Here is a 24,942-nt window from a genome sequence, read left to right on the forward strand (position 1 = left end):
CTCGGCCCCGGACACTCCTGACGACGACGACAACGGTATTAATAAACGGCCACGAGACGCCATGCCCAGTCGACTCCGGGAGCACGGAAAGCTTTATACACCCCGACACGGTAAGACGCTGTTCCTTGACCACCTATCCCAGCGCACAAAAGATTTGCCGAGCTGCAGGATCCCACTCCGTACAGATCCAGGGATTCTGCATAGTTACCCTAACGGTGCTGGGGAGGGTGTTCAAAAACTACCAACTAAACGTCCTTCCCCATCTTTGTGCCCCCAACTTGCTGGGATTAGATTTCCAATGCAATCTACAGAGCCTTACGTTCAAATTCGGTGGCCCCATACCCCCACTCACTATCTGCGGCCTCGCAACCCTCAAGGTGCAACCCCCGTCCTTGTTTGCGAACCTCACCCCGGATTGCAAACCCGTCGCCACTAGGAGCAGACGGTACAGCGCCCAGGACCGGACCTTCATTCGGTCCGAAGTCCAGCGGCTACTAAAGGAGGGCATAATCCAGGCCAGCAATAGTCCCTGGAGAGCGCAGGTGGTAGTAGTGAAGACAGGAAAGAAACAAAGGATGGTCATTGACTATAGCCAGACCATCAACAGGTACACACAACTAGACGCGTACCCTCTCCCCCGCATATCCGACATGGTCAATCGGATTGCCCAATATAAAGTCTTCTCCACCGTGGACCTCAAGTCCGCCTACCATCAGCTCCCCATCCGCCCAAGTGACCGCAAGTACACAGCCTTCGAGGCAGACGGGCGATTATACCATTTCCTACGGGTCCCTTTTGGCGTCACAAACGGGGTCTCGGTCTTCCAATGGGAGATGGACCGAATGGTTGATCAACATGGGTTGCGGGCCACGTTCCCGTATCTCGACAATGTAACCATCTGCGGCCGCGATCAGCAGGACCACGACGCCAACCTCCAAAAATTCCTCCAGACCGCCAAAGCCTTGAACCTCACGTACAACGAGGACAAGTGCATTTTTAGCACCGACCGGCTAGCCATTCTGGGCTACGTAGTGCGCAATGGGATAATAGGCCCCGACCCCGAACGTATGCGCGCACTCATGGAATTTCCCCTCCCGCACTGCCCAAAAGCCCTGAAACGCTGCTTGGGGTTCTTTTCGTACTACGCCCAGTGGGTCCCCCAGTACGCAGACAAGGCCCGCCCCCTAATACAGACCACGACCTTCTCTCTGTCGACAGAGGCTTGCCAGGCCTTCAGCCGCATCAAAGCGGATATCGCAAAGGCCACGATGCGCGCCATCGACGAGTCCCTCCCATTCCAGGTCGAGAGCGACGCCTCCGACGTAGCTCTAGCGGCCACCCTTAACCAAGCGGGCAGACCCGTGGCCTTTTTCTCCCGGACCCTCCACGCCTCAGAAATCCGCCACTCTTCAGTAGAAAAGGAAGCCCAAGCCATAGTGGAAGCTGTGCGACATTGGAGGCATTACCTGGCCGGCAGGAGATTCACTCTCCTCACGGACCAACGGTCGGTAGCCTTCATGTTCGATAGTGCACAGCGGGGCAAAATCAAAAACGACAAAATCTTAAGGTGGAGGATCGAGCTCTCCACCTTCAACTATGAGATTTTGTATCGTCCCGGAAAGCTGAACGAGCCGTCCGATGCCCTATCCCGCGGCACATGTGCCAACGCACAAATTAACCGCCTCCAAACCCTCCACGAGGACCTCTGCCACCCGGGGGTCACTCGGTTTTACCACTTCATCAAAGTCCCGCAATCTCCCATACTCTTTAGAGGAGGTCCGTACAGTCACAAGGGACTGCCACATCTGCGCGGAATGCAAGCCGCATTTTTTCAGGCCAGATGGAGTGCACCTGATTAAGGCTTCCCGCCCCTTTGAACGCCTCAGCCTCGATTTCAAAGGGCCCCTCCCCTCCACCGACCGCAACGCATATTTTCTGAATGTAGTGGACGAATACTCCCGCTTCCCTTTTGCCATTCCCTGTTCTGACATGACTGCGGCCACAGTCATTAAAGCCCTGAACAGCATCTTCACACTGTTCGGTTACCCCGCATACATACGTCCACAGCGACAGGGGGTCCTCTTTCATGAGTGATGAGCTGCGCCAGTTCCTGCTCAGCAAGGGCATAGCCTCAAGCAGGACGACCAGCTACAACCCCCGGGGGAACGGGCAAGTAGAAAGGGAGAACGGCACGGTCTGGAAGGCCGTCCTACTGGCCCTACGGTCCAGGGACCTCCCAGTTTCACGGTGGCAGGAGGTCCTCCCGGACGCTCTCCATTCCATCCGGTCGTTATTATGTACGAGCACTAATCAAACGCCTCATGAGCGTCTCCTTGTCTTCCCTAGGAGGTCCTCCTCTGGAACGTCGCTGCCGACCTGGCTGGCGGCCCCAGGACCCATCCTGCTCCGAAAGCATGTGCGGGCACATAAGGCGGACCCGTTGGTCGACAGGGTTCACCTCCTCCATGCGAACCCCCAGTACGCCTACGTGGAGTACCCCGACGGCCGACAGGACACGGTCTCCCTGCGGGATCTGGCGCCCGCCGGCAACACGCACACACCCCCGACACTATCAACCCAACCCCCCCACCTTCCTGCCACCGCCGCACCCCGCGACCGCCCCCTTCCCAGGAGGATCGGTTCCCCTCCCCTCAGCACCGACCAAGAATCAAGCCCGAGCTGAAACCGTACGGCTCCTGGAGGCGACAACACTGGTACAAGCACCACCACCACCGCCGGGGCCGAGGCGATCGACACGGACGACCAGACCGCCCGACCGACTCGTGGCGTCGATGTAAAACAAATATGGACTGTTCACAAGAACATTTTGCTTTTCTTCCTATACCCTCTGTAAATAGTTGCAACAGGACGAAATTGTCCAATACTGTATTGCCATGTGAATGTTTTGTCCTCCCAGGACCAGCCCTGTAAACCCTAACCACCATACGAAGCATCACCCCGCCGGGTTCATTTTTGACAAGGGGTGAATGTGGTAGTATGTATTGGGGGTCATGTGGGACTGGAAGCCCTAATGTCATTGGCTGACAGATCCCGGGTCCTGGTTGGCCGTTGACCTCAAGCTCCACCCTGAAGGCGGAGTATAAGAAGCCGGAGTCTTCCCCCGCAGGCCAGTTTACTATCGAGCTGCGGGGGAACAGACACGCTTAATAAAGCCTCATCGACTTCACTCTATTCGTCTCACGGAGTCTTTGTGCGCTACAATACGTTCACCAGTACCACCGCCTCACCTTGCAATCTGCCACTCACCATCACGTACCTGCCCCCACTATCCACCACTATGGTCTTGGCCTCGAACGATACCCGTTTCCCCACCAGTATTGCCACCCCTCTGTTTTTCGCATCTAACCCTGAGTGGAATACGTGTCCCACCCATCCTTTCCTCAGTCTAACCTGATCCGCCAATTTCAGGTGCGTCTCCTGGAGCATAACCACATCCGCCTTCAGTCTCTTTAAGTGCGCAAACACCCTTGCCCTCTTAATCGGCCCATTTAAACCTCTCACATTCCACGTAATCAGCCGGGTTGGGGGGCCATTTACCCCCCCCCCCCCCGTCGACTAGCCGTCCCCTTTTTTAAGCCAGCTCCTCACCCAGGTCCCACGCACCCGTCTGTACCCCAGACGGCGCCCTCCCGTCCCGACCACCTCGTCTCGTATCAGCTCCCCCTTACCCTCAGCAGCAGCAACCCAGTTAATTCTCCCCCCCCCCCGCTAGATTCCCCTCTAGCTTGATTGCTCCCCCATATTGCTTCTGGGAGTCAGCTAACTCTGGCTGACCTCGGCTTCCCCCTTTTATCCTTTGACCTCCCTGCGTGTGAGGCCCCCTTCCTTCCTGCGCCCTTTTTTCCGCCTCAATTTCCATAGCGCGGGGGAAAAAAAACCCCGCGCTTCCCTCTCGGCCCTGCCCCGAATGGCGCAGTTCCCTCATTCCCCTTCCCTGTCCCCTTTTCCACCGGCGCCCACATTTCTTTGTGTGTCCCCCCCCCCAAGGGGGGGGGGGGGGGGTGAGAAAAAATTCCCCGTCCAACATTCTTACGTATTAGCCCTCCCCTCTCCCCACTTTACATTTCTGTGCCACCACCTCGCTACCTCTCTCCAGACATCAATTATCAATTTCTCAAGTCTAGCCCAATTTCTCTTCCTGAATGAATGTCCATGCCTCCTCCGCCGTCTCGAAGTAGTGGTGTTTGCCCTGGTGTGTGACCCACAATCTTGCCGGCTGCAGCATCCCAAATTTGACTTTCTTCCTATGGAGCACCGCCTTGGCCCGATTGAAGCTCGCCCTCCTTCTCACCACCTCCGCACTCCAATCTTGATATACGCGTATCACCGCGTTCTCCCACTTGCTGCTCCGTGTCCTCTTAGCCCAACTCAGGACCATCTCCCTGTCCCTGTAGCGATGGAACCTCACCACTATTGTTCGTGGTGTTTCCCCTGCCTTTGGTCTTCTCACGAGGACCCGGTACGCTCCCTCCACTTCCAGGAGGCCCGTTGGGGCCTCAGCTCCCATTAGAGTATGGAGCATTGTACTCACTCACGCCCCAGCATCAGCCCCCTCTGTCCCTTCAGGGAGACCTAAAATCCTTAGATTCTTCCTCCTCGAGCTGTTCTCCAGGGTTTCCAGCCTTTCTATGCACCTCTTATGTAGTGCCTCGTGCATCTCCGTTTTTACCACCAGGCCCTGTAACTCGTCTTCGTTCTCGGCTGCCTTTGCCTTCACTCCACAGAGCTCCATCGCCTGGACCTTTTGTGTTTCCTTCAATCCCTCGATTGCCAGTAACATCGGCGCCAGCACCTCTTTCTTGAGCTCCTCCACACATCGTCGGAGGAACTCCTGCTGTTCCGGGCCCCATACCATCTGGGCTCCCTCAGCCGCCATCTTGCTTCTCCCTTCTCTTCCCTGCCGCTGCTTCAGAGGATCCTCCACAATCTGGACACTGCTGTCACTCCTTTCCATCCACACCCGGGGGGACTTCTTCTTTTGTCACCTCACACTGGGTTTGGCCGTAAAAAATTTCCGTTGGGTCTCCCGATAAGAACCCAAAAGTCCGTTGAAACGGGAGGTGCCAAAACGTGCGGCTTAGCTGGTCATCGCTGCAACCGGAAGTCCGTTGGATTTTAACCTGGTGTTGTAAGACTTCTTATTGTGCTCACCCCAGTCCAACGCCGACATCGCCACATCAACATTGTATAAGTTAGCTAAGGAAATTGGAAAAAATAAATCTGGAATATTAAAAACTGTGGGACATGTGAATGCAAGTTCAAAAGTAGTAAAGCATAAATGACTGGCATAAGGGAGCATTTGGAATAGATTTCACTAGAGTAGTGAAGGGTGAAATCTGAGAATCATTTACAGTGATGAAATGGAGAGATCGGAGTTTTTCTATACAGATGAACTAAGATGAGTCAACAGTCATCTAATCTGTAATTATCTTGAGTCAGACGACCTCTCAATGTGTAATTTTTTATGATAGCAGGAAATGCTGTAATAACTCAGCGGGTCTCGCAGTATCTGTGAAGTGAGCAACAAGAGGTAACGTTTCGAGTCCAGTATGGCTCTTCTTCGGATATTGGAAATATTGGACTCAAGACATTAATGTTACTTTTTCTACAGGTGCTGCCAGACCTGTTAAATTTTTTCAGCGCTTTTTGTTTTTATTTTAATCTCAACTGTATTTTGCTTTTGTTTTCTGTAATTATCTTGTGACCTGGTAAAACAAGACTCAATGATTGTGTTAAGTGACTGGTCCATCATCTCCGCTTGTCCCAGTTATTTTTTTCTTCTCTGCAGCATAATGACTGAACTAGCAGTGTTATGTTATGGCATTGATCCAAGTGTTCAATTGTTTTATTTTCAGTGCAATTTAAAAAGAATGAAAATAAGAATAGCCTGATTTCCAAATCCCTCACCCAGTATATAGTAGCGTTCCTATAAATGGTTAAAACCCAAATGATTAGTGTGCTAATTCCTGGATACCCTGCCCGTAAAGTGGCCTAATGGCTTCAACTATTTTGCCAGAGCAAGTCTATACTGGCAGTACTTTTAAAAATGCAACAAAGTACTTCATAAAAAAACATTGATGGACATTTTTATACCGCATTTGATGTGCTGATAGTCTTAAGGTATCTCTGAACCAATTAGAGTTTAACAATTAATAGGTACAATGTTTCATATTCTCAGTTGAATATCCAACAGAATAAGATTGCAAATTTGGCTTCATATGAGCAAAACCTTTCAGACAAAACGAGTCCAAGCACAAACAGAGATACAGTAAGCGTGCGAATGGGAGTTCAGTTGGATGACTCATTTATTTGGAAGATGTGTCCTACATGATAATAGCTTTAGTTCTTTTGCCACTGCTCGTCTTAGGTGAATGGCTTTGACATCACCAGCATGAGTCATACAGAAGCAGTGGATTTTCTTCGATCTATCCCAGACACAGTCAGTTTAGTAATTGGACGGATCCTGGAAGTACCAGAGTTTCCAGCAAATGCTCGTATGCTCCCAGATATCACAATGAAGTGCCACGAGCATGAACTAGGTAAAGCTTTTTAAGCTATTCTGCTTTATTATATTTGTAATAGTAGTTCACGATTTGAACAGCATATATGGTGACCAAACTTAATTGAGATACTCTCAATGTTACTAAGACATCTGTCCTTTCTGTCTCTCAAACTGTGGATTGGACCTGGATCTGAGCCTGTCATAGGGAATGTGTACCGCTACCTTAGCATATGCTGGTTTGTAATTTAGAATGGTGCCACAAACTTGGTTGTCTAGCGTTAATACTGTAAATTAAAAACAAGACTTCAAAAGAAATGCATGTGTTAAAATAATAATGGTAGAGTGACTAAACAAATTTTATTTAGATAAAAAGGTGCAACCTGTTATGAGGGTGTTTTGTTATAGATTTTCCTGTGATACATGCTGGATCCAAAATTAAAACCAAGTTGAAAAAAGTCTTTTTTAATATAAGTTTAGGGATCATTAAAGCTTCTTGCCAATTTAAAGCCTGTTGTTTGAGTATTTTACAAGGTTTTTTTCCTCCCTGTCAAACCAAGGGAGATTAAGAGGGGAAATTGGACTCCAGTAAACCTAGGCAAAATCAGAGAAAGTTGCCAAAATGTCAGTTTCTATTTTGATACATTGCGGAGAGTCAAAAATAACAGGCAAGAAATTCGGCAAGTCTTTGATTGTTCCCATTGACTGGCGAGAGGCCCAAGTGGTGTCTCTGTTTAGAAAGGGCAGCAAGTCAGAATCAAGAAGCTATAGATTCGTGTTTTAACTTGCTTAGAATATATTAGAAAAAAAAAATCATATTTATTTTTCATGACTTTTCACGTCTATTGGGTGTCTCAAAGAAATTTACAGCCAATTAAGTATTTTGGAAGTGTAGCCATTGTCGTAACGTGGGACATGAGGTAGCCATTTTGTGCACAACAAGCTCCCACAAACCACAATGAGATGTGACCAGGTAATCTGTTTTGTGATGTTAATTAAGGGATAAAGATTGGCCCAGGCACTGGAGGTAACTCCTCTATTCTTCAAAATAATGCCAATGGGACTTTTATTCCCACATGGCAGACAGGACCTTAAATGACTGATCTGAAAGACAGCCTCTCTGGCAGTAAAGCACTCCCCACTAGTGTACTGGAGTGTCAGCCTTTGTGGTAATGTTGAAATCCGGAAGTGAAATTTGAACCTGGAAGCTTGTGACTCCGAGGTAAGAGCCAACTGAGCCACAGCTGACGCAGTTATGTTCTCTGGAAGAGGAACTGTTGTCTTACCAATTTGATTGGAGTTTTTAAATTGATGAATCACGGAAATCTAGAAACCCGATGGCACTGAGTGCAAAACAGGCAACTATGCATCAAACATGGTGGGCTTATTACCAAGTGGAAGTATGCTATCTGCCTTACTGGATTGGGCTGCTCCGTCAGTATCCAAAGCACAAATCACACACCAAGGCATACACAGCACACTCTAGCTGTCGAGCTGACCATGAACCTGACATTTTATGCTACAGTCTCCTTCCAGTCCGACTGCACTACTGCCTGGCCAATTGGCGGGATTTATACAGTACAGCCCTTAGAGGGTATCCAGATTTGCAATCCTCTGCTGTATGCTCCATAACCTTTCCCTCCTGGGTGACCAGCCTTACCACCACCTGAGCAGCATGAAGAGTAAGAACAATTCCTAAGACACCAACAGTTCTACAACCCTTATCTTTTTTTAAAAATTCATTTCTTACGGGATGTTGGCTTTGCTGGGTAGGCCAGCATTTGTTGCCCATCCCTGATTGCCCTTGAGAAGTTGGTGGTGATTTACCTTCTTAAACCGCTGCAGTACAGATGATGCAAGTACACATACTGTGCTATTAGGGAGGAAGTTCCATGATTTTGCCCCAGTGACACTGAAGGAATGGTAATGTATTTCCAAGTCAGGATGGTGAGTGACTTGAAGGGGACTTCCAGGTGTTGGTGTTCCCATGTAGTTGCTGTTCTTGTCCTTCTAGATATAGTGGTCGTGGGTTTGGAAGGTGCGGCTTAAGGAGCCTTGTGAGTTCACCACTGCCCTTACTATTGCCATCTGGTTGTCTTACTTCAGTCCAATTTTATGAATCTTGCCCTCATTTCACTGCAAATATTTATTTGTGGTGAAGAAAAATGTATTAAACAACTGTTGTGTGTGAGGAGGAAGTGATATGATTAAATATAATGTAATGGTTGAAGCAGTTAAATGGGAAGTGGAAGGCTTCTCCTGTCAGATTAAGTTTAATTTGTTATGACTAGGAAAGCGATACGACAGTTAAAACGAGTTAGAGGGGCGGTGTCTGAATATGGGAACAAAGCTCGTCGGATATTGGTAAGCCAACTTAGGCGGCAGACGGCCTCGAGGGAGATTATATAGGTCCGGGATGAAACAGAGAGGTTGGTGTCAGCACCAGAACAGGTGAATAAGGTGTTTGAAAAGTTTTATAGAAATGGGGATTGTGTGGGATATGCAAATATTTTCGAGGAATTGAAATTTCCTATTCTAGATTAAGATAAGGCCGGACTGGAGGGGCCCATAGAGGTTGAGGAAATCCATATTGCAACGGGTAAGGCAGCAGGACAGGATGGATTCCTGGTGGAGTTCTATAAGAAATTTATGGATAAGCTGGCTCCACTATTGGTAATAATGTTTGAAGATGCAGTAAAGAGGGGGATGCTTCCAGAGACGATGAAGCAAGCTTCAATTTCACTATTGTTGAAAACAGATATAGATCCGATGGAGTGAGTCATATCGACCAATATCATTATTAAATGTGGATGTTGATATATTGACAAAGGTATGAGCTCTTAGATTGGAGAATTCCTGCCGCGGATAGTAGGGGAAGACCAGACTGGGTTCGTAAAGGGGAGATGGTTAGCTTTAAATATAGAACGCCTGTTAAATGTGGTTTTGACTTCAGCAGAGGGGAAGGAACAGGAGGTGATACTGGCATTAGATGCAGAGAAGGCGTTCGATAGAGTTGAATGGAAATATTTGTTTCCATAATTCCCAAACCAGTGAGGGCAAGACCTCCCCACTATTAGAACAGTTTGGAATTGGGCCTAAGTACGCTGCTTGGGTCAAATTATTGTACGCAGATCTGAGAGCGAGTCTGCGAATGAATGAAATGAGCTCAGAATATATATATATATATATTTAGATATATCAAACAAACCACTTTAGGTAATTCGGGGTAGAGGTAGCTCGAGGCTGGGCTCAGATCCATAAATTAAATTTTACAACCCTAACACCAAGTGTTCTGGAAGAATTACAAAAATGGGATAGTCTGCCTCTATTGCTTGCGGGCCGACTGCAAGAGGTAAAAATGAATGTTGTGCCACGGTTTTTGTTTTTATTTCAGCGCCTCACGGTCTTTTTATCTAAAGCTTTTTTTATGAGGGTAGAAAGATTGATCTCTTCGTTTATATGGGCTGGTGGGGTTCCTAGGATTTGTAAATCGTTACTTCAGAGGGAGAGACAATCGGGCGGACTAGCACTGCTGAATCTTAGGGGCACTATTACTGGGTGGCAAGTGCTGAGCAGGTTGGATGCTGGTTAGGGAACCCGATACGGTATGGGTGCAGATGAAGGAAGGGGCATGTAAAGGTTCGGGGCTGCAGCGCCACTCCCATTAATGCCACGGAAATACTCAAAGAGCCCAGTTGCAGTGTCAGTACTGAAGATATGGAAGCAGCAAACGTTTTAAATTGGGGGCAGGGTCGAAACTAATGCTAGTCTGAGAAAAACATCTGTTTAAACTTGCAAGAATAGATGCTAGGTTTGAAGACTGGGAGGAAAAAGGTGTGACCACATTGAAAGGCTTGTTTCTTTAAGGTCATTTTGCAACATTTGAAGAATTGAGAGAGAAATATAAACTCGCAAGGAAGGGAGGCCTTCAGATATAAACAGCTACAGGCTTTCGTAAAGGATATCCTTAACATGTTTCATTAAACTTTTTCCCTTTTCACCATAATTTTGTTACTTGTTTTTTCGCTATGTTAGAGTCGCTCCTAATATGCACTATTCTTTAGGTGGCATCCTTGAACCAGATACCAAAAATAGAGGAATATAATGAGTTAACTAACCTTCCAGTGCATTTGTCTCCATATGAAAACTCTTCTTTAGCTAAGGATTTGATAGTTAGATTTTAATATATATTTTAACCCTTTTTGTACTAGATTTACTAGGACTAGGAGCTTTTCACAGTAACTTCACTGCAATGTTAATGTAAGCCTGCTTGTGTCAATAAAGATTATTATTATTTTAAATTTAGAGTACCCAATTATTTTTTTCCAATTAAAGGGCAATTTAGTGTGGCCAATCTACCTACCCTGCACATCTTTAGTGTTGTGGGGGTGAAACCCACGCAAACACTGGGAGAATGTGCAAACTCCACACGGACAGTGACCCAGAGCCAGGATCGAACCTGGGACCTCGGCGCCGTGAGGCAGCAGGGTTAACCCACTGTGCCACTGTGCTGCCCTCAATAAAGATTATTATTATATTAGGATGCTACTGGGACTTGATGGTTTGAGTAATAAGGAGAGGCTGGATAGGCAGGGACTTTTTTCCCTGGAGCGTAGGAGGCTTAAGGGTGATCTTATAGAAGTCTATAAAATAATGAGGGGCATAGATACGGGAGATAGTAAACATCTTTTCCCAAAGGTAGGGGAGTCTAAAACTAGAGGGCCTAAGTTTTAGGTGAGGGGGAGAGATAAAAAAGGGTCCAGAGGAGCAATTTTTTCACATAGAGGGGGTGAGTGTCTCGAACAAGCTGCCAGAGGCAGTAGTAGAGGCGGGTACAATTTTGTTTTTTTTAAAAAACATTTAAACCGTTGTATGGGTAAGATGGGTATAGAAGGATATAGGCCAAATGCAGGCAACTGGGACTATCTTAGTGGTTAAAAACTAGGCTGCATGGACAGGTTGGGCTGAAGGGCCTGGTTCCATGCTGTAAACCTCTATGACGTTTCCAATGTTATGCCTTTTTTGCTGGAGGAGGTAATGATGTTGGGGTTAGAAGGGAGAGTTACCTTTGCTATTTATAGAAAAATTATGGAAGCAAGATCAGAATCTCTGGATAGGGTTATGGCCAAATGGAGGAGGAATTGGTGGAGATGTTGGAAGAAGGACTTTGCTACAAACGTTTACGGAGGATAAATGCATCAACCTCGTGTATGAGGTTGGCACGAGTACAACTGAAGGTAGTTCACAAAACACATTTAATGAGGTAGAGAATGAGTTTCAGATTTGGAGGGGTTGAGGACATTTGTGGCAGAAGGGGCCGGCCAATCATATGCACACATTTTGGTCATGCCTGAATCTTAGGAAATTCTGGAACACCTTTAGCACCATGTCGGCAGTATTACAGTTGGACCTAGAACCCAGTCCCTTGGAGCCATTTTCGGGATGGCGGAAATGCCAGAGCTCCTTGCCTCATTGGTGGTGAGGAGGTGGATCTTATTAGGGTGGAGGTCAGTTTCTCCAACCTGTGCCTCAGTATGGCCAGGAGATTTAATGGAGTTTCTAAGCCTAGAGAAGGTTAAATTTAATTTGAGGGAATGAAAAGATGGTGTCTTATATCTCACTTTAAGGAATTTACCTCAGTCAGCAACTAAAATGGGAGGGGAGTAGTTAGTTAATTAATTATTTTCGGGTTGAGGAAGGGATTAGTAAATGTTAGTTAAATATATGTAATGTCATGTATGTATAAGAAAAAATTTGAAATAGCTAGCAAAATTATTATTTACAAAAATGCACTTTCACTTTAAGCCGTATTGGCTGCTGTCCACTCGCATCAGAGATCAGGTGCCGGGCACTTTATATAAATGGGGTCAGTTTGATTTCAAATGAAACAATAATTGAGGGTGGGGGACGTAAAATTTATTGCTGCCCATTTTCCACTATTGCATATTCGTCAAAATAACCGATCTTTTAAAAATCACAATGTATTAATTTGAAACATGTATTTTACATAATGTAGACAATCGTAGAGGTAAATACGTCCCAGCATTGAGCAGTTGAGTGTATAACTAAATAAAGCTTTTTTATGCAGGCCTGTCTGTGGCAGGAGGCAGTGACACTGCTTATCAGACAATTTACATAAGTGGCATCGCCCCAGGTTCGGCTGCTGATATGGAAGGAAGTCTGCAACCACTGGACATTGTCCATCATATTAATGGCATTAGCACACATGGAATGACAACAGATGAGGCAAGGAAAACTCTTCAAAATGCAGGTCCTGCCATCACCTTAAAAGTTACAAGGTACTGTGAGGTTGTTCACATAGTACAATTGGTCCTCTTGTTGCACATTGTAGCATTGCAAAATGTATCGTAATAATTTAACGGCTCCTCTTTTATGTTCTTTTCGTTGTACTGGAAGGAACTCTACACCATAACCACATTTAACTCTTGTGGAGCATGTTGTGTTCAATGTCAGATACTTCCTCTAACATTTTCCTACTCCACCTATTTTCTGCCATGCTAGGTAGATGGCACTGTTGCCTCTCTGTTGTAACAGCTGTATCTGCAAGAGGGGTAATAGTATCCTCTAGCTTGGATTTCCATTAGTTGGACTCCAGATTCTGCCTCCTCATTGCTGCCTTCCACTGCCCCTCCCTGTCACCTTCCACCTGTATTCCTCCACTATGTCATGGCTGCCTTCATCCTAAGCTCAAGAAACATATCGCACAAGGAATTTACTAAACAGAAGGAAAATATTGGCCCATTGTGTCAGTGCTACTGCAATCGAAAGCTAATCCCTCTCCTCTGCTATCTCCATTGCTGTGCATCTTCCAAATCATACATTGCAACACAAGTCAAAATCAAGAGAGTTGTATCACAAGTGGCTGAATCCATATCCTCCATTTTACACCATTACCCAAAGTCAAAATTATCCATAGATGTTTTTCCTCCACTGACCGAAGAGATTGTATAACTGCTGCCCCTCCCCCGCCCCCACATAGTCACCATTTATTAACTGTCTCACTATCATCTGGGAGAGGCCAGAGAAAAGATTGGTGGTGTATGAAGGTAACAGCGTGTTGGGATCTGGCAGGTTTGCTGGATCGATTAATCTTTTCTGGCTTTTCTTTTGTGTCCCTGTATTCTCATTTCATGCCTGTTTTCCAGCCACGGTTATAGTTGTTCTCAGAAATTGGGAGTGTTATTGGATTTTTGAGATGTCACTATCTAACATGTGGAATAAATTTTAGCCTTCACATTGCAGTTCAAATGTTTCACCGCACAGTGTCCATGACTGCACCTCCTAAATTTTTTACTGTGAAGAAGCTAGAAGGGTAGCTACCCAGTATGAGATAAAAGATTGTAAGAATCAAATTCATGGCCAGGAGTTGAAACTGGCACACAGCGTGTGCAACACAAGTAAAGTAAAATCAATATAATACAAGTGTCTTCCAGAATCCCTACTACTCATTGGGAAAGAAACATAACAAATAGAATTATAAATAAGACTTAAATAGTTCAAACCACGAAAACAACAAACATAACAAAGAGAATCGGCTGGAATCTCCGATTCTGGGGCTATGTCCCCACGCCAGTGTGGGAACAGTGGCGTTTTACGCCAGAATAAATGGAGCAAATCGGCCACTGATTTCCCTGTTTTGCTGGGGGCTAGTAGGCCGGCAGCGTAAAGTACCCGGGTCTAGCTGCCGATACGCCCCGGAATGTCCCCCCTGCCTGCGGATTGGCCCTCCCCCGACTGTGGCGGCGCTGGACTGAGTCCGCAGCCTCCATGCTGTGTTCCCGACGGGTGAAACCACACCCGACCCACGCCTCCGGGAACTCAGCCGGTTCGGGGCGGAGCATCGGGGGACGGGCCTCAGGCAATGTCCTGAGGCCGTCGATACATGGCGTAGCTTTGGAGGGGGCCGAGCATCGTGAAAGCGGCGCCGCCCCTGACTTGGCCGGGAACTCATATTCTCCGATCGATCGGCGAACGCGATTTCAGTATCTGGAAAAATGGCGCTGGGTGGGACTGCACTGCTCACGGCAGAAAAAATGACTGTGGTGATGGTTTTGGAATTTGAAAAGCAGTTTGCTAAACACATGGAGGTGATGAGGAAGGAAATGATGGCAGCATGGAAGGTGCTGGTGGAGGAGGCGATTGCCCCAGTGAAGGTGGCGGTGTCGAAGACATCAGCCGAGTTGTGGGAGCAGAGTGAGAAACTGAAGGGAGTGGAGAGGCCTTGTCATAACACAGCGATCAGATCACCTCAATGGATGAGGAGTTACAGAGGGGGTGGAGGCCAACAAAGGATTGTGAGCGAAGGTGGAGGACCTGGAAAACAGGTCTAAGTGGCAGAATCTGAGGATCATGGGTCTGCCCGAAGGGGTGGAGGGCCCGGGGCTGATGGAGCACTTTGTCAAGATGTTGGTGGAGCTGTTGGGGGAGGGGGAAGATCCCTCCTGGTACGAACTGGACCGGGCTCATCGGTCATTGAGGCCTAGAGCAAAGGCAAATGAGCCATCAAGAACGGTGATTATGTGTTTCCATAGGTACCACATGAAGGAGAAGGTCTTGAGTGGGGCAAAGCAGAAGGTGTGATGGGCTGGAGCTGGTATATGTATATACCAGGACTTAAATCGTGGAGTTGGCGAGGAGGCGGGCAGTCTTCGGCCAAGTGAAGATGGCACTGTATAACAGCGGTGTGAGGTTCGGCGTAGTGTCCTACAACTCCAAAGACTTTTATTTTGAGACGGTGGAAGCGGCAGAGGCGTTTGTGAAGGCAGAATATGGACTGCGGCTAGGGGAAGGGTTTAGACCTGCAGTTCCGAGACTTTGTTAGGGAGGAGGTTCAGAGCTTCCTGATAGCGCCGACCACCTCATTGTTGGATGAGGTATTGATGGCAGGGGGAATGGAGAAGGAGGTGGTCTCGGCGATCTACAGGAGGATATTGAGGGAGGACGGGGGTCAAAACCAAGTGGGAGGAAGAGTTGGGGGAGGCTATGGAAAATGGTTTGTGGTGTGAGGTGCTCCAGATGGTGAACTCCTCAACCTCATGCAAGAGGTTGGGGCTGATACAGCTGAAACTCTTATGTACGGCGCTCCTCACGAGGATGAGCCGACTCTTTGAGGGGGTGGAGGACTTATATGAGCGTTGTGGGAGGAGCCCCGCAAACCACGTACACCTGTTTTGGTCCTGCTGAAGCTGGAGGTGTTATGGAGGGAGGTTTACAGTGTCATTGCGAGGGTAGTGCACATAGCTTGGAACCAGGGCCCCTGGAAGCCATTGTCAGTGTGTCTGACTGTAGGCGGGTGCAGGGGCAGATGTTTTAGCTTTCGCCTCCCTGATTGCCAAGAAGCGGGTCTGTTGGGGTGGAGGTCAGTTTCTCCACCCTGTGCCTCGGCTTGGCGGGGACCTACTTGAATTTTTGACCCTTGAGAAGTTGAAATTCGATCCGAGGAGGATGCAGGAGGGGTTCTACAATTCACAGGGATTGTTTATTGTGCACTTTCGAGAATTGGTTGGTTGCCATCGAACATTAGGGAGGGGTACAGGGTGGGGGGTTGGGGTTAGTGTTGTCTTTGATTACACTGTTTACTGATTGACTGTTAATTTTTTTTTTTTACCTGGAATGTACAGTTGGATGTTTTGGTCTGTATAGTGAGCAGGGTGCTGTTTTTGTTTGGGGGATTGTTATTGTATTTGTTTTTGTTTTTTGTTTTGTTGTTTATTTGATGAAAGTCTTGAAAATGAGGAGAATAAGATTTTTTTTTAATGAAAAATTAACAATTTAGTTTGAGTGACTTACCTGAACAATCCCCACGAGAACGTAACTGGTAGCGTTTTAACTATTCAGGACACTGAAGGTTATCTCCCCACAGTGAGAGCACTCATTGTTCCATCTAGGAAGATTGCTTTCATTCTTTCGGTGGCTTATTCAGAAGCAGTCTGTTGAGATTAGCCATCCGGGTCAGAAATCTTAAATCGGTCACCCCTGAACAAAAAGATAGCTATCCAAAACAAAATGATTTATCAACCAGGAAAGGTAAATTTGTTGCAGAAAAGTATATTTGTTTTGGCAAATACAGAGTAAATGTAGTTTTTGCTGTGCCATGTTCAATGTAACCTTACTCAACACCAATAAAAAAACATGTAATTGAATAGGTGTGTTTTTTAATGTGGTGGACAGGCATTAGATAAATCTCCAAAATGTTTGCTCTATTTAATCTTGGGGATTTTGTTTCTTTATTTTGCAGGGATGGAGAGCCTGTATTTGCAAAAGTAGTGGACTCTACCATTCAGTGCAATGACAAATGTATAAAACTTGATGAATCTGTTGCAATTAATGGTAAGCTTTTTAATTAAATAACGTTAAACTACTCTGGATCCTTTATTGATTTGAAACTCCAATTTTGTTTTTGATTACTGATTGATTTAAAATCATGCTGATAGCTGCTAATCAAGCATAGAAGGATACACAAGACTTTTGCAAAGAGCAACCTCATTTAGAAATTTGAATTCAAGCTGTTTAAAATATTTTTGAATGTAGGTGACTAGTTTTATTCAATTGTTGTCAGAAGATGCTCTGATTGTATCAATCTGTTCAGTGAGATCATCAAGTGTGTGTTATATCTCTTAATTTAATAATAATCGCTTATTGTCACAAGTCGGCTTCAATGAAGTTACTGTGGAAAGCCCCTAGTCGCCACATTCCGGCGCCTGTTCGGGGAGGCTGGTATGGGAATTGAACCCGTATTGCTGCCTTGTTCTGCATTACAAGTCAGCTGTTTAGCCCACTGTACTAAACCAGCCCGTGTTATTTACCACAAAGAGAAAGGTTTTGGAGGTGTCAATACTCTGGATTCTTACAAACACGATGAGAGGTTTTATTCAGGGTGTTGCTCATGCAATCTAAGATTGTAACTGAGGTCCGCTCAGACACACTGCTGATATCAGTCCAGATCATGTGACTCTTCACCAGCAGGGATGTATTCTTTGATACATAAAACACCACCACCCGCCCTTTACTTCATTACAATGAAAATGACTTATCCTTTATACAATAGAACCACTTGCGCATTATCTCTATACATATATACAACTTAATAGGGCACTCTCTCAAGTGGGCGTCTATTCCTTTTAGGTTTTATTTGAAGTTCTGGAGCCTGGCTACTCAAGACCTTGAAAGTCTTCACTTTCCTTTCAGTAGGTGGTACCTCCTGAGAGTTTACTCCAGTATTCTTCTCTATAGGTAGTGGAAAGTCCTCAGCAGCAGAATCTGAACTTGTGTCTGGTCTCATTCCGAAGTATTGCTGTCTGGATTTTTCAAGAGAAATACTTCCTGAGACGTTTCTGCGATTTCACTTTGATTTCACAGTAGCTGGTCAGCATGATGTTGTCAGCTCTCTCATCATTTGTCTGCACAGTGTGTATGATATTGGACCTATCTTAGACTGGATGAGAGCAGGTGCCCATTTCTCATTTGTGGTGTAGCTTCTGGTTTGATCCAATACTCACTTCGAAAAGTTTTACCCCTAGCAATTTGTACTTGTTGTCAGTTGATAATCTCTGAAGTATCAGGTGAAATTAACAAAGCAAACTGTGTTCGCATTTTCCTTTTGAACAGCAGCATTGGTGGTGAACTCTATGGTGTTTCGTGCACGGTTTTCCGATGGGACATTTAAGAATTTGTTCACTCTTGCCAATGTATAGAATCATAGAACCAAAGAATCCCTACAGTGCGGAAGGAGGCCATTTGGCCCATTGAGTCTGTCCGGATCCTCTGAAAGAACACTCTCTCCCTAGGCCAGCTGTATCCCCATAGCCCTGTAACCCCTCCTAATCTGCACATCTTTTGGACTGTGGGATGAAACTGGAGCACCCAGAGAAAATCCACACAGATACTGGGAGAACATGCAAACTCCACACAGTCAACCAAGGCTGGAATTGAATCTGTGTCCTTCTATGTCTTGAGGAATGCATCAATGATTGGATAAATGTTTGGCCAACACATTTGTTGCAGGGTGATAAGGAGCTGACTTAATGTGGTGTATACCACTTTTCTTCAGGTAGTCCTCAAACTTCTTCAAAGTGAACCAAGTAGCATTGTCACTTACGATATGCTCCGAAGTTCCAAATCTTGCAAATGTTTCATCTAGCTTCTCAATGGTTTGTCCTGTCACACTAGATTTCATGATCATGACTTCTGGCCACTTGGAGTGTGCATCCACAATCAAAAGGAACATGTGACCCTCCGCTGGGCCAGTATTGTCTATGTGCATTCTCTGGCATGGCTGTGACGGCCATTCCCACGGATGTAATGGTTACAGTGGTGGAGTGTTTCTTAGTGCTGCACAGGACTGATGTTGCTCCACTTTCTCTTCGATTTGTGTATCTAATCCTGGCCACCATAAACACATGCATCCTTTCCACACCAGGATGTCCCTCGTGTAGTTGGTTAAGGACTTTACTACACAAGCACCAAGAAGTAATCACTCGTATTCCCCATAATAAAACCCCATTCTGACTGTCAACTCAAGTCTCCATGTGATGTAGGCCTCTGAGGCCTGGATTTTTCCGATGAAAGTCTTGACGGCATTCCTTTTTGGACCAAGTCCATCACCTTCCCCATCATTGGATTGGTCCTTGTGCATCACTGAACTTGAGCTGAAGTCACAGGCACATTATCCACGAGTGAGAAATGCAGGATGTTGATTACATATTCTTCTGAGATTGACTTGTAACGGCAATCTTGACAAAGCATTGGCATTTACGTGTTGCAGTGACTTATGATGTTGGATATCATACATGAAATAAGGGTGTACTATGTCGATAACCGCAAAGAGGACCCTTACCAACAGCTCCACAGTCTTACAGCACCCTGAGCCAATAATATCAAAGACCAACCTTGTAACTTACTGGCTGCTAAAGAAGGAATACCTTTTATACGGCCCAAAGATTGTCATCAAGTGGTCAATGATCCATCAAAAGAGTACAATGACACCCATAAAAGGAATGGTGGCACCTTCTTACCCTGAAAATGATGCTCAAAGTATATTTATGTAGCCGAGCATAATTTGTTTCAGCACTAGTAAGAGTTTGTGAAGCAAGTGCCGATCGTTCCCTGTCCTATCTCCACCAATGCTGCCAGACCTGCAAAGTTTTCCAGCACTTTGTTTTTATTTGACGGTTCCTTAATCCAGAATTTATTCAGTCAAATTTCAGATCCACTGAAGCTAATTCCAAAGAATAGATTTGTCCAGATGCTTTTTCTCCATCGAATGTAGTTTCCTGTTCTATTCTGATTTTTCTTTTTGATGTTGTGAACCTGATTTGAGTTTAATATCCAAGTATCACTTTGTCTACAGGGCATCTGTATGGGAATAGGCCAAGTGAATGTAATCCACTGTCTGACGTAAAGATATCAGAGGTAAGATTAAATTTTATCACTATATGCATTAGTGGGAAAATCATTTTTGTAGAAATTAATGATTATGAAGTACAAATTATTTTTATATTTGATCAACATAAAATCATTTTTTGATCATTAAGCTTTTTATAGATAATTTTGCTGTGGAACTTGGTTTCCTGTGAATATTACATCCAGTAAAAAACAGAGCAACTATATTCATGTGAGATTGGCTGAAATGTATTTTCTCAAAATTAAGAATTTGGGACATTAATTGCTCTTGCAACTTCTGATATCTTAGGAATTAGTTTGTGCAATGGCAAGTGCCAGGGGAACATCAAAACTCAACAAATGAAAAAGAATTGCAATTTTATAGGATCTTTTATAGAATCACTTACAGTAAATAAGTTTCAAATGCAATCAGTGTTGCATAGGGAAATTCAGATCCTTTATTTCTCTCTCTCCATAGAATCATGTGATGCACTTTAATCTACAGAAGCCCCTCTCAGGAGGATTAGGATTCTCCTTAATAGGTGGCGAGAGTGGCATTTTTGTTAAGAGTGTACATCCTGGCGGTGCAGCTGCAATGGATGGAAGGCTGCAAGTTGGTGACCGATTACTTCAGGCAAGTTTGCTTCCTAGAATCGTAGAACATTGCAACGCAAAAATAATGCCCATCATCTGGCCTCCTTTTTCTCCACAAATCTAATTGCGTTCTTCCTTTGTCAAGTAGCTGTTGTATCTGTCCAATTCAGATACTTCAACCAGCTCCGGAATTAGTTTACCCAGATATCTTTATTCATGAGTAGAACCAAGTACAGTCAGGGAGATAATGCTACACCTTTTATTAAATATAGTTAACCTGCAAATTACCCACTATACATACGAGAAACACCCAGGATTCAACTATACTACCCGCAAAGGTGGTTTGGTAAGTTGTAAATCCGATCCCTGAGTCCCTCTGGTTCCCCTTTGCAAAGGTGATTCTCGCTGGCTGTTGCTTACTTGCTTCCTTCCTTCTGGTCTGGTCTGGTCAGGGTCACCTCACACACCAGGTAGTCTTCTGCGAGTCTTCTGCTACTGGTGTCTCTGAGATGCCTACTTTTATCCCCCTCCCCGCCTTTTCCGGAAACTTCTCTGGCTTCTGGCCAATGAGGTCTCAGGTGGGGTTCCCAGCAGCCAATGGTCCGGTTGATGACCGTTTGACAGGCCACCTGAGCCCGCCCAGGTGTCCCATCTCTGGTGGAGTAGGCTGCACATGACCTGTTCCCATATTAGGAACAGTAGATACTCGGTGACGGAAAGTCTGTCTCGATCTGGTCTACGAACAACAGACCTCCTACGGTTTGACTGCAGTATGATTTTGAAAATAACCACACAGCCATTGAGTTTCCTTTTAAGCAAACCATGAACTTTGCGTTAGTTAAGTTTATGGCAGAGAATTCTACATTTTAACAATCATCTGTCTAAAGCTTTTACTTTCTAACCTTTGTTTGCAAACATCTTAAGTTAGTTCTGTCTTGCAAGTTAGGAGCCAAGTAGGCCACTGGACCCTTTGAGCCTGATCTGCCATTCAATAAGATCATGGTTGACCTGAATAACCTCCTGCCTACTCCCGATAACCTTTCACCCCCTTGTTTATCAAGAATCTGTCTAGCTCTGCTTTGAAAACATTCAAAGACTCAGCTTCCAGTGCCTTTTGAGGAAAGGGGTTGTGACGACTCACTACCCTCAGAGAACCTTTTTTTCTCATCTCTCAATGACCCCTTGTTTTAGATTCTACCCATGAGGAAACATCCTTACCGCATCCACCCTGTCAAGACCCCTCAGGATATGTTTCAATCAAGTTACCTCTTACTCTTCTAAACTCCAGTGGATACAAGAATAGCCTGTCCAATCTTTCCTCCTAAGAAAAACCTGCCTATTCCTGACATGAAGTTCTGCTAATGCATTTGCATCCTTCCTTATATAAGGAGACCAATACTGTACACACTACTCCAGATGTGATCTCACCAACATTCTGTACAACTGAAGCATAACCTCCCTACTTTTATATTTGATTCTCCTCGCAGTTAACTATAACATTCTATTAGCTTTCCTAACTATTTGCTGTACTGCATACTAACCTTTTGTGATTCATGCACCAGGACACCCAGATCCCTCTGAATCTGCGTTCTGCAGTCTCTCACAATTTAGATGTAAATGCTTTTTTATTCTTCATGTCAAAATGGACAATTTCACATTTCCCCACATTATACTGCATTTGCCACTGACTTAACCTATCTATGTCACCTCATAGCCTTATTATGCCCTCTTCACTTATTATCTCATGTACCAGTGGAAATAATATATTGCGATTTCCATTATTATAATCCTCCATAATCTTGTTATACCTGTAACAGATCCATGAGAAATCACCAACTTCTGGTGTCTCTTCATAACTGTAAACACCCACCCCACATATCTCTGGTAACAGCCAGGATATTCCGCCCCCACAGCGGAGGAGGCAGAGAATCGAGCGCGAGACCCAAAATGGCTTTTACGCCGGGGGAGTTCCCTGCTCAGTTGTCCCTGCCATTGAGGTAACTGAGTCAGGATCCCCATTTATATCTACTTCAGTATGTACATCAGGCATTTACACCTAATTGACCCCCACATTAGGCTGTCCATTCACATCACACCACGTAATCACGACATGTTCACCACGACATGCTCCTGGCGAACAGAGCACTGGAGTGCTATCTTGTTGTATTACAAGTGAAGCTGGTGTTTGGTGAAACAGGGTGTCATAATATCCACTCATGTATATAATGAGATGCAGACAGGCAGTGATTGACACACAGGATGACCAGTAAGCATACAACACAGCACAGCCAATCACCAGATAGGACACTACCACTATAAACCCAGAGGGCACTAGGTTTCCCGCTCTCTCTCGGGACCCAGCTACTGAGACAGTCCACGAGCTAGCAAGCACAAACACCATGCGGTAGCTAGTACGTCTAGTCGGGCTACTACAAGGTCGCTAGTCAGATCAGTACAGTGTCGATCCACAGCTGAATATGTACAGCAGTTCATCTAGTTGAATAAAACAGTGTTGGATCTTCTCCTGTGTTAGACGTCTGTTTCTAACTTCCCTGCATCGAGTGCAGTCCACATCGAACCAACCGGCCTAAAACATCATGGTACCAGAGTGATATTGATCTTGACGGACCTACCTCAAGTGAATCAGCATCGACCAGCAAGCAGCCATCCAGCGAAATGGAAAACATCCAGCCTCCTCCGCAACTCCGCATCTCCACCAACCTCGGCGCCAACTGGAAAATCTTCAAGCAAAAGTTCCTCTTGTACATCGAGGCCTCCGACCTCGAGGCAGCATCGGATGCAAGGAAGATCGCGCTATTTCTCTCCACTACAGGGGACCATGCCATCCATATCTACAATTCCCTTACGTTCGCCGACGGCGAAGACAAAGCAAAACTCAAAACAGTCCTGCTGAAGTTCGACAGCCACTGCGACATTGAGGTGAATGAGAGCTTTGAACGGTACATCTTCCAGCAGAGGCTTCAGGGTAAGGATGAACCTTTTCAGTCCTTCTTGACCCATCTCCGCACCCTAGCGCAGTCATGTAACTATGACTCAATGGCTGATTCCATGATCTGGGATCAGATGGTTTTCGGGCTCCACTCCGACTCCCTGCGGCAGCAGCTCCTTAAAATCAAACAGTTGACCCTCTCTGTCGCTATCAAGACATGCGTTGTCCATGAGCATGCCAAGAATCGTTACTCCCACGTCAGGGCGGCAGAAACTGCAAAGCTGTCCTCCCACGAGGCAGAAAGGGTGCAGGCCATTGCACAGATGCAGGGCCTAAGCATCGAGAAGAGTGGCTGTTTCACGCACTTTTCTCGGATCCCTTCGCATGCGCGCCACGACCGAGTGGACGACGAGACCGAGAACCCGACTGCGCAGGTGCGTGCGTTGGCCGACCGCACTGCGCATGCGCGATGGCGCACGGATCGCGCTGACGTCAGCGTCATGACGTGTCCGAATTTTGGCTCCTCCCACTTAAAACGGCAATGTCCGGCAAGACGCCGATGTCTCTAGTGTGGCAAGTTTAGCCACTGCGCAGTCCTCTGCAAATCCGCTCCACCGCTCAGCAGCCAGCGATCCCAGCTGCGGCGCAGAAGTATCCGCTCTATACAACAAGGCATGCCAGATTCTGATCCTGACAGCCCACCGGACTCTGATGCTGACTGCCTCAAGTCTCCATCTCGGTGGGCATCATAACCACACCTGAGCTGGCGTCTACGACACCTGCGCAACACCTCTCGATCCTCAGTGTGGATCCCGACGACGAGTGGTGTGCTGTCCTCACAGTTAACAAGGCTCTCATCCGATTTAAACTGGAGACTGGCGCGTCTGCGAACCTCATCTCACAATCCGACCTCGACACCATCCGGGCCCGATCAAGCATTCCTCCACCAGCCTGCCAGCTCCTTGACTACAATGGCAATGCCATAGCTGCCAGTGGCTTGTGTCAACTAGGGGTATCCAACAAGGCGATCAAGGCAACGTTACGATTTGAAATCGTCAGGCCTGACCGGGCGTCCCTGCTCTGTGCTCGCAGCTGCAAGCTCCTGAACCTGGTTCAGCGAGTCCACACCATGCCATCGTCACCAGCAACGGCCTCGCCCGATGGAAATTTGCAAGCCGACACAGACGACATTATCACGCAGTACCACAGTGTATTCGATGGAATTGGTACGCTCCCGTACCGATACAAAATACTGCTCAAGCCGAACGCCACCACTGTAATCCATGCACCACGCTGGGTGCCAGCGCCCCTCAAGGATCGTCTGAAAAAGCAACTACAGGACCTCCAATACCAGGGCATCATTTCGAAGGTCACGGAGCCAATAGACTGGGTCAGCTCCATGATATGCGTAAAGAAGCCATCAGGGGAGCTCCGCATTTGCATTGATCCCAAGGATCTAAACCGCAACATCATGCGG

General features: G+C 46.2%; 1 protein-coding gene across 16 annotated transcripts in view; it reads left to right on the forward strand.

Annotated features, from left to right (window-relative positions):
• ptpn13 (protein tyrosine phosphatase non-receptor type 13) overlaps positions 1-24,942 on the forward strand; it is a 411,247-nt gene that overhangs the window by 299,880 nt on the left and 86,425 nt on the right. For 15 of the 16 annotated variants that reach the window (XM_072496283.1, XM_072496268.1, XM_072496267.1 and 12 more), the window contains 5 exons: positions 6,389-6,560; positions 12,609-12,819; positions 16,779-16,870; positions 19,890-19,951; positions 20,400-20,555. In XM_072496283.1, coding sequence (XP_072352384.1) covers positions 6,389-6,560; positions 12,609-12,819; positions 16,779-16,870; positions 19,890-19,951; positions 20,400-20,555 — 693 coding nt within the window. The remainder of the gene's footprint in view (positions 1-6,388; positions 6,561-12,608; positions 12,820-16,778; positions 16,871-19,889; positions 19,952-20,399; positions 20,556-24,942) is intronic. The other variant, XM_072496278.1, reaches the window with a different exon arrangement.

This window comes from Scyliorhinus torazame, chromosome 3, assembly GCF_047496885.1.
Source record: "Scyliorhinus torazame isolate Kashiwa2021f chromosome 3, sScyTor2.1, whole genome shotgun sequence".
Classification (NCBI taxonomy): domain Eukaryota; kingdom Metazoa; phylum Chordata; class Chondrichthyes; order Carcharhiniformes; family Scyliorhinidae; genus Scyliorhinus; species Scyliorhinus torazame.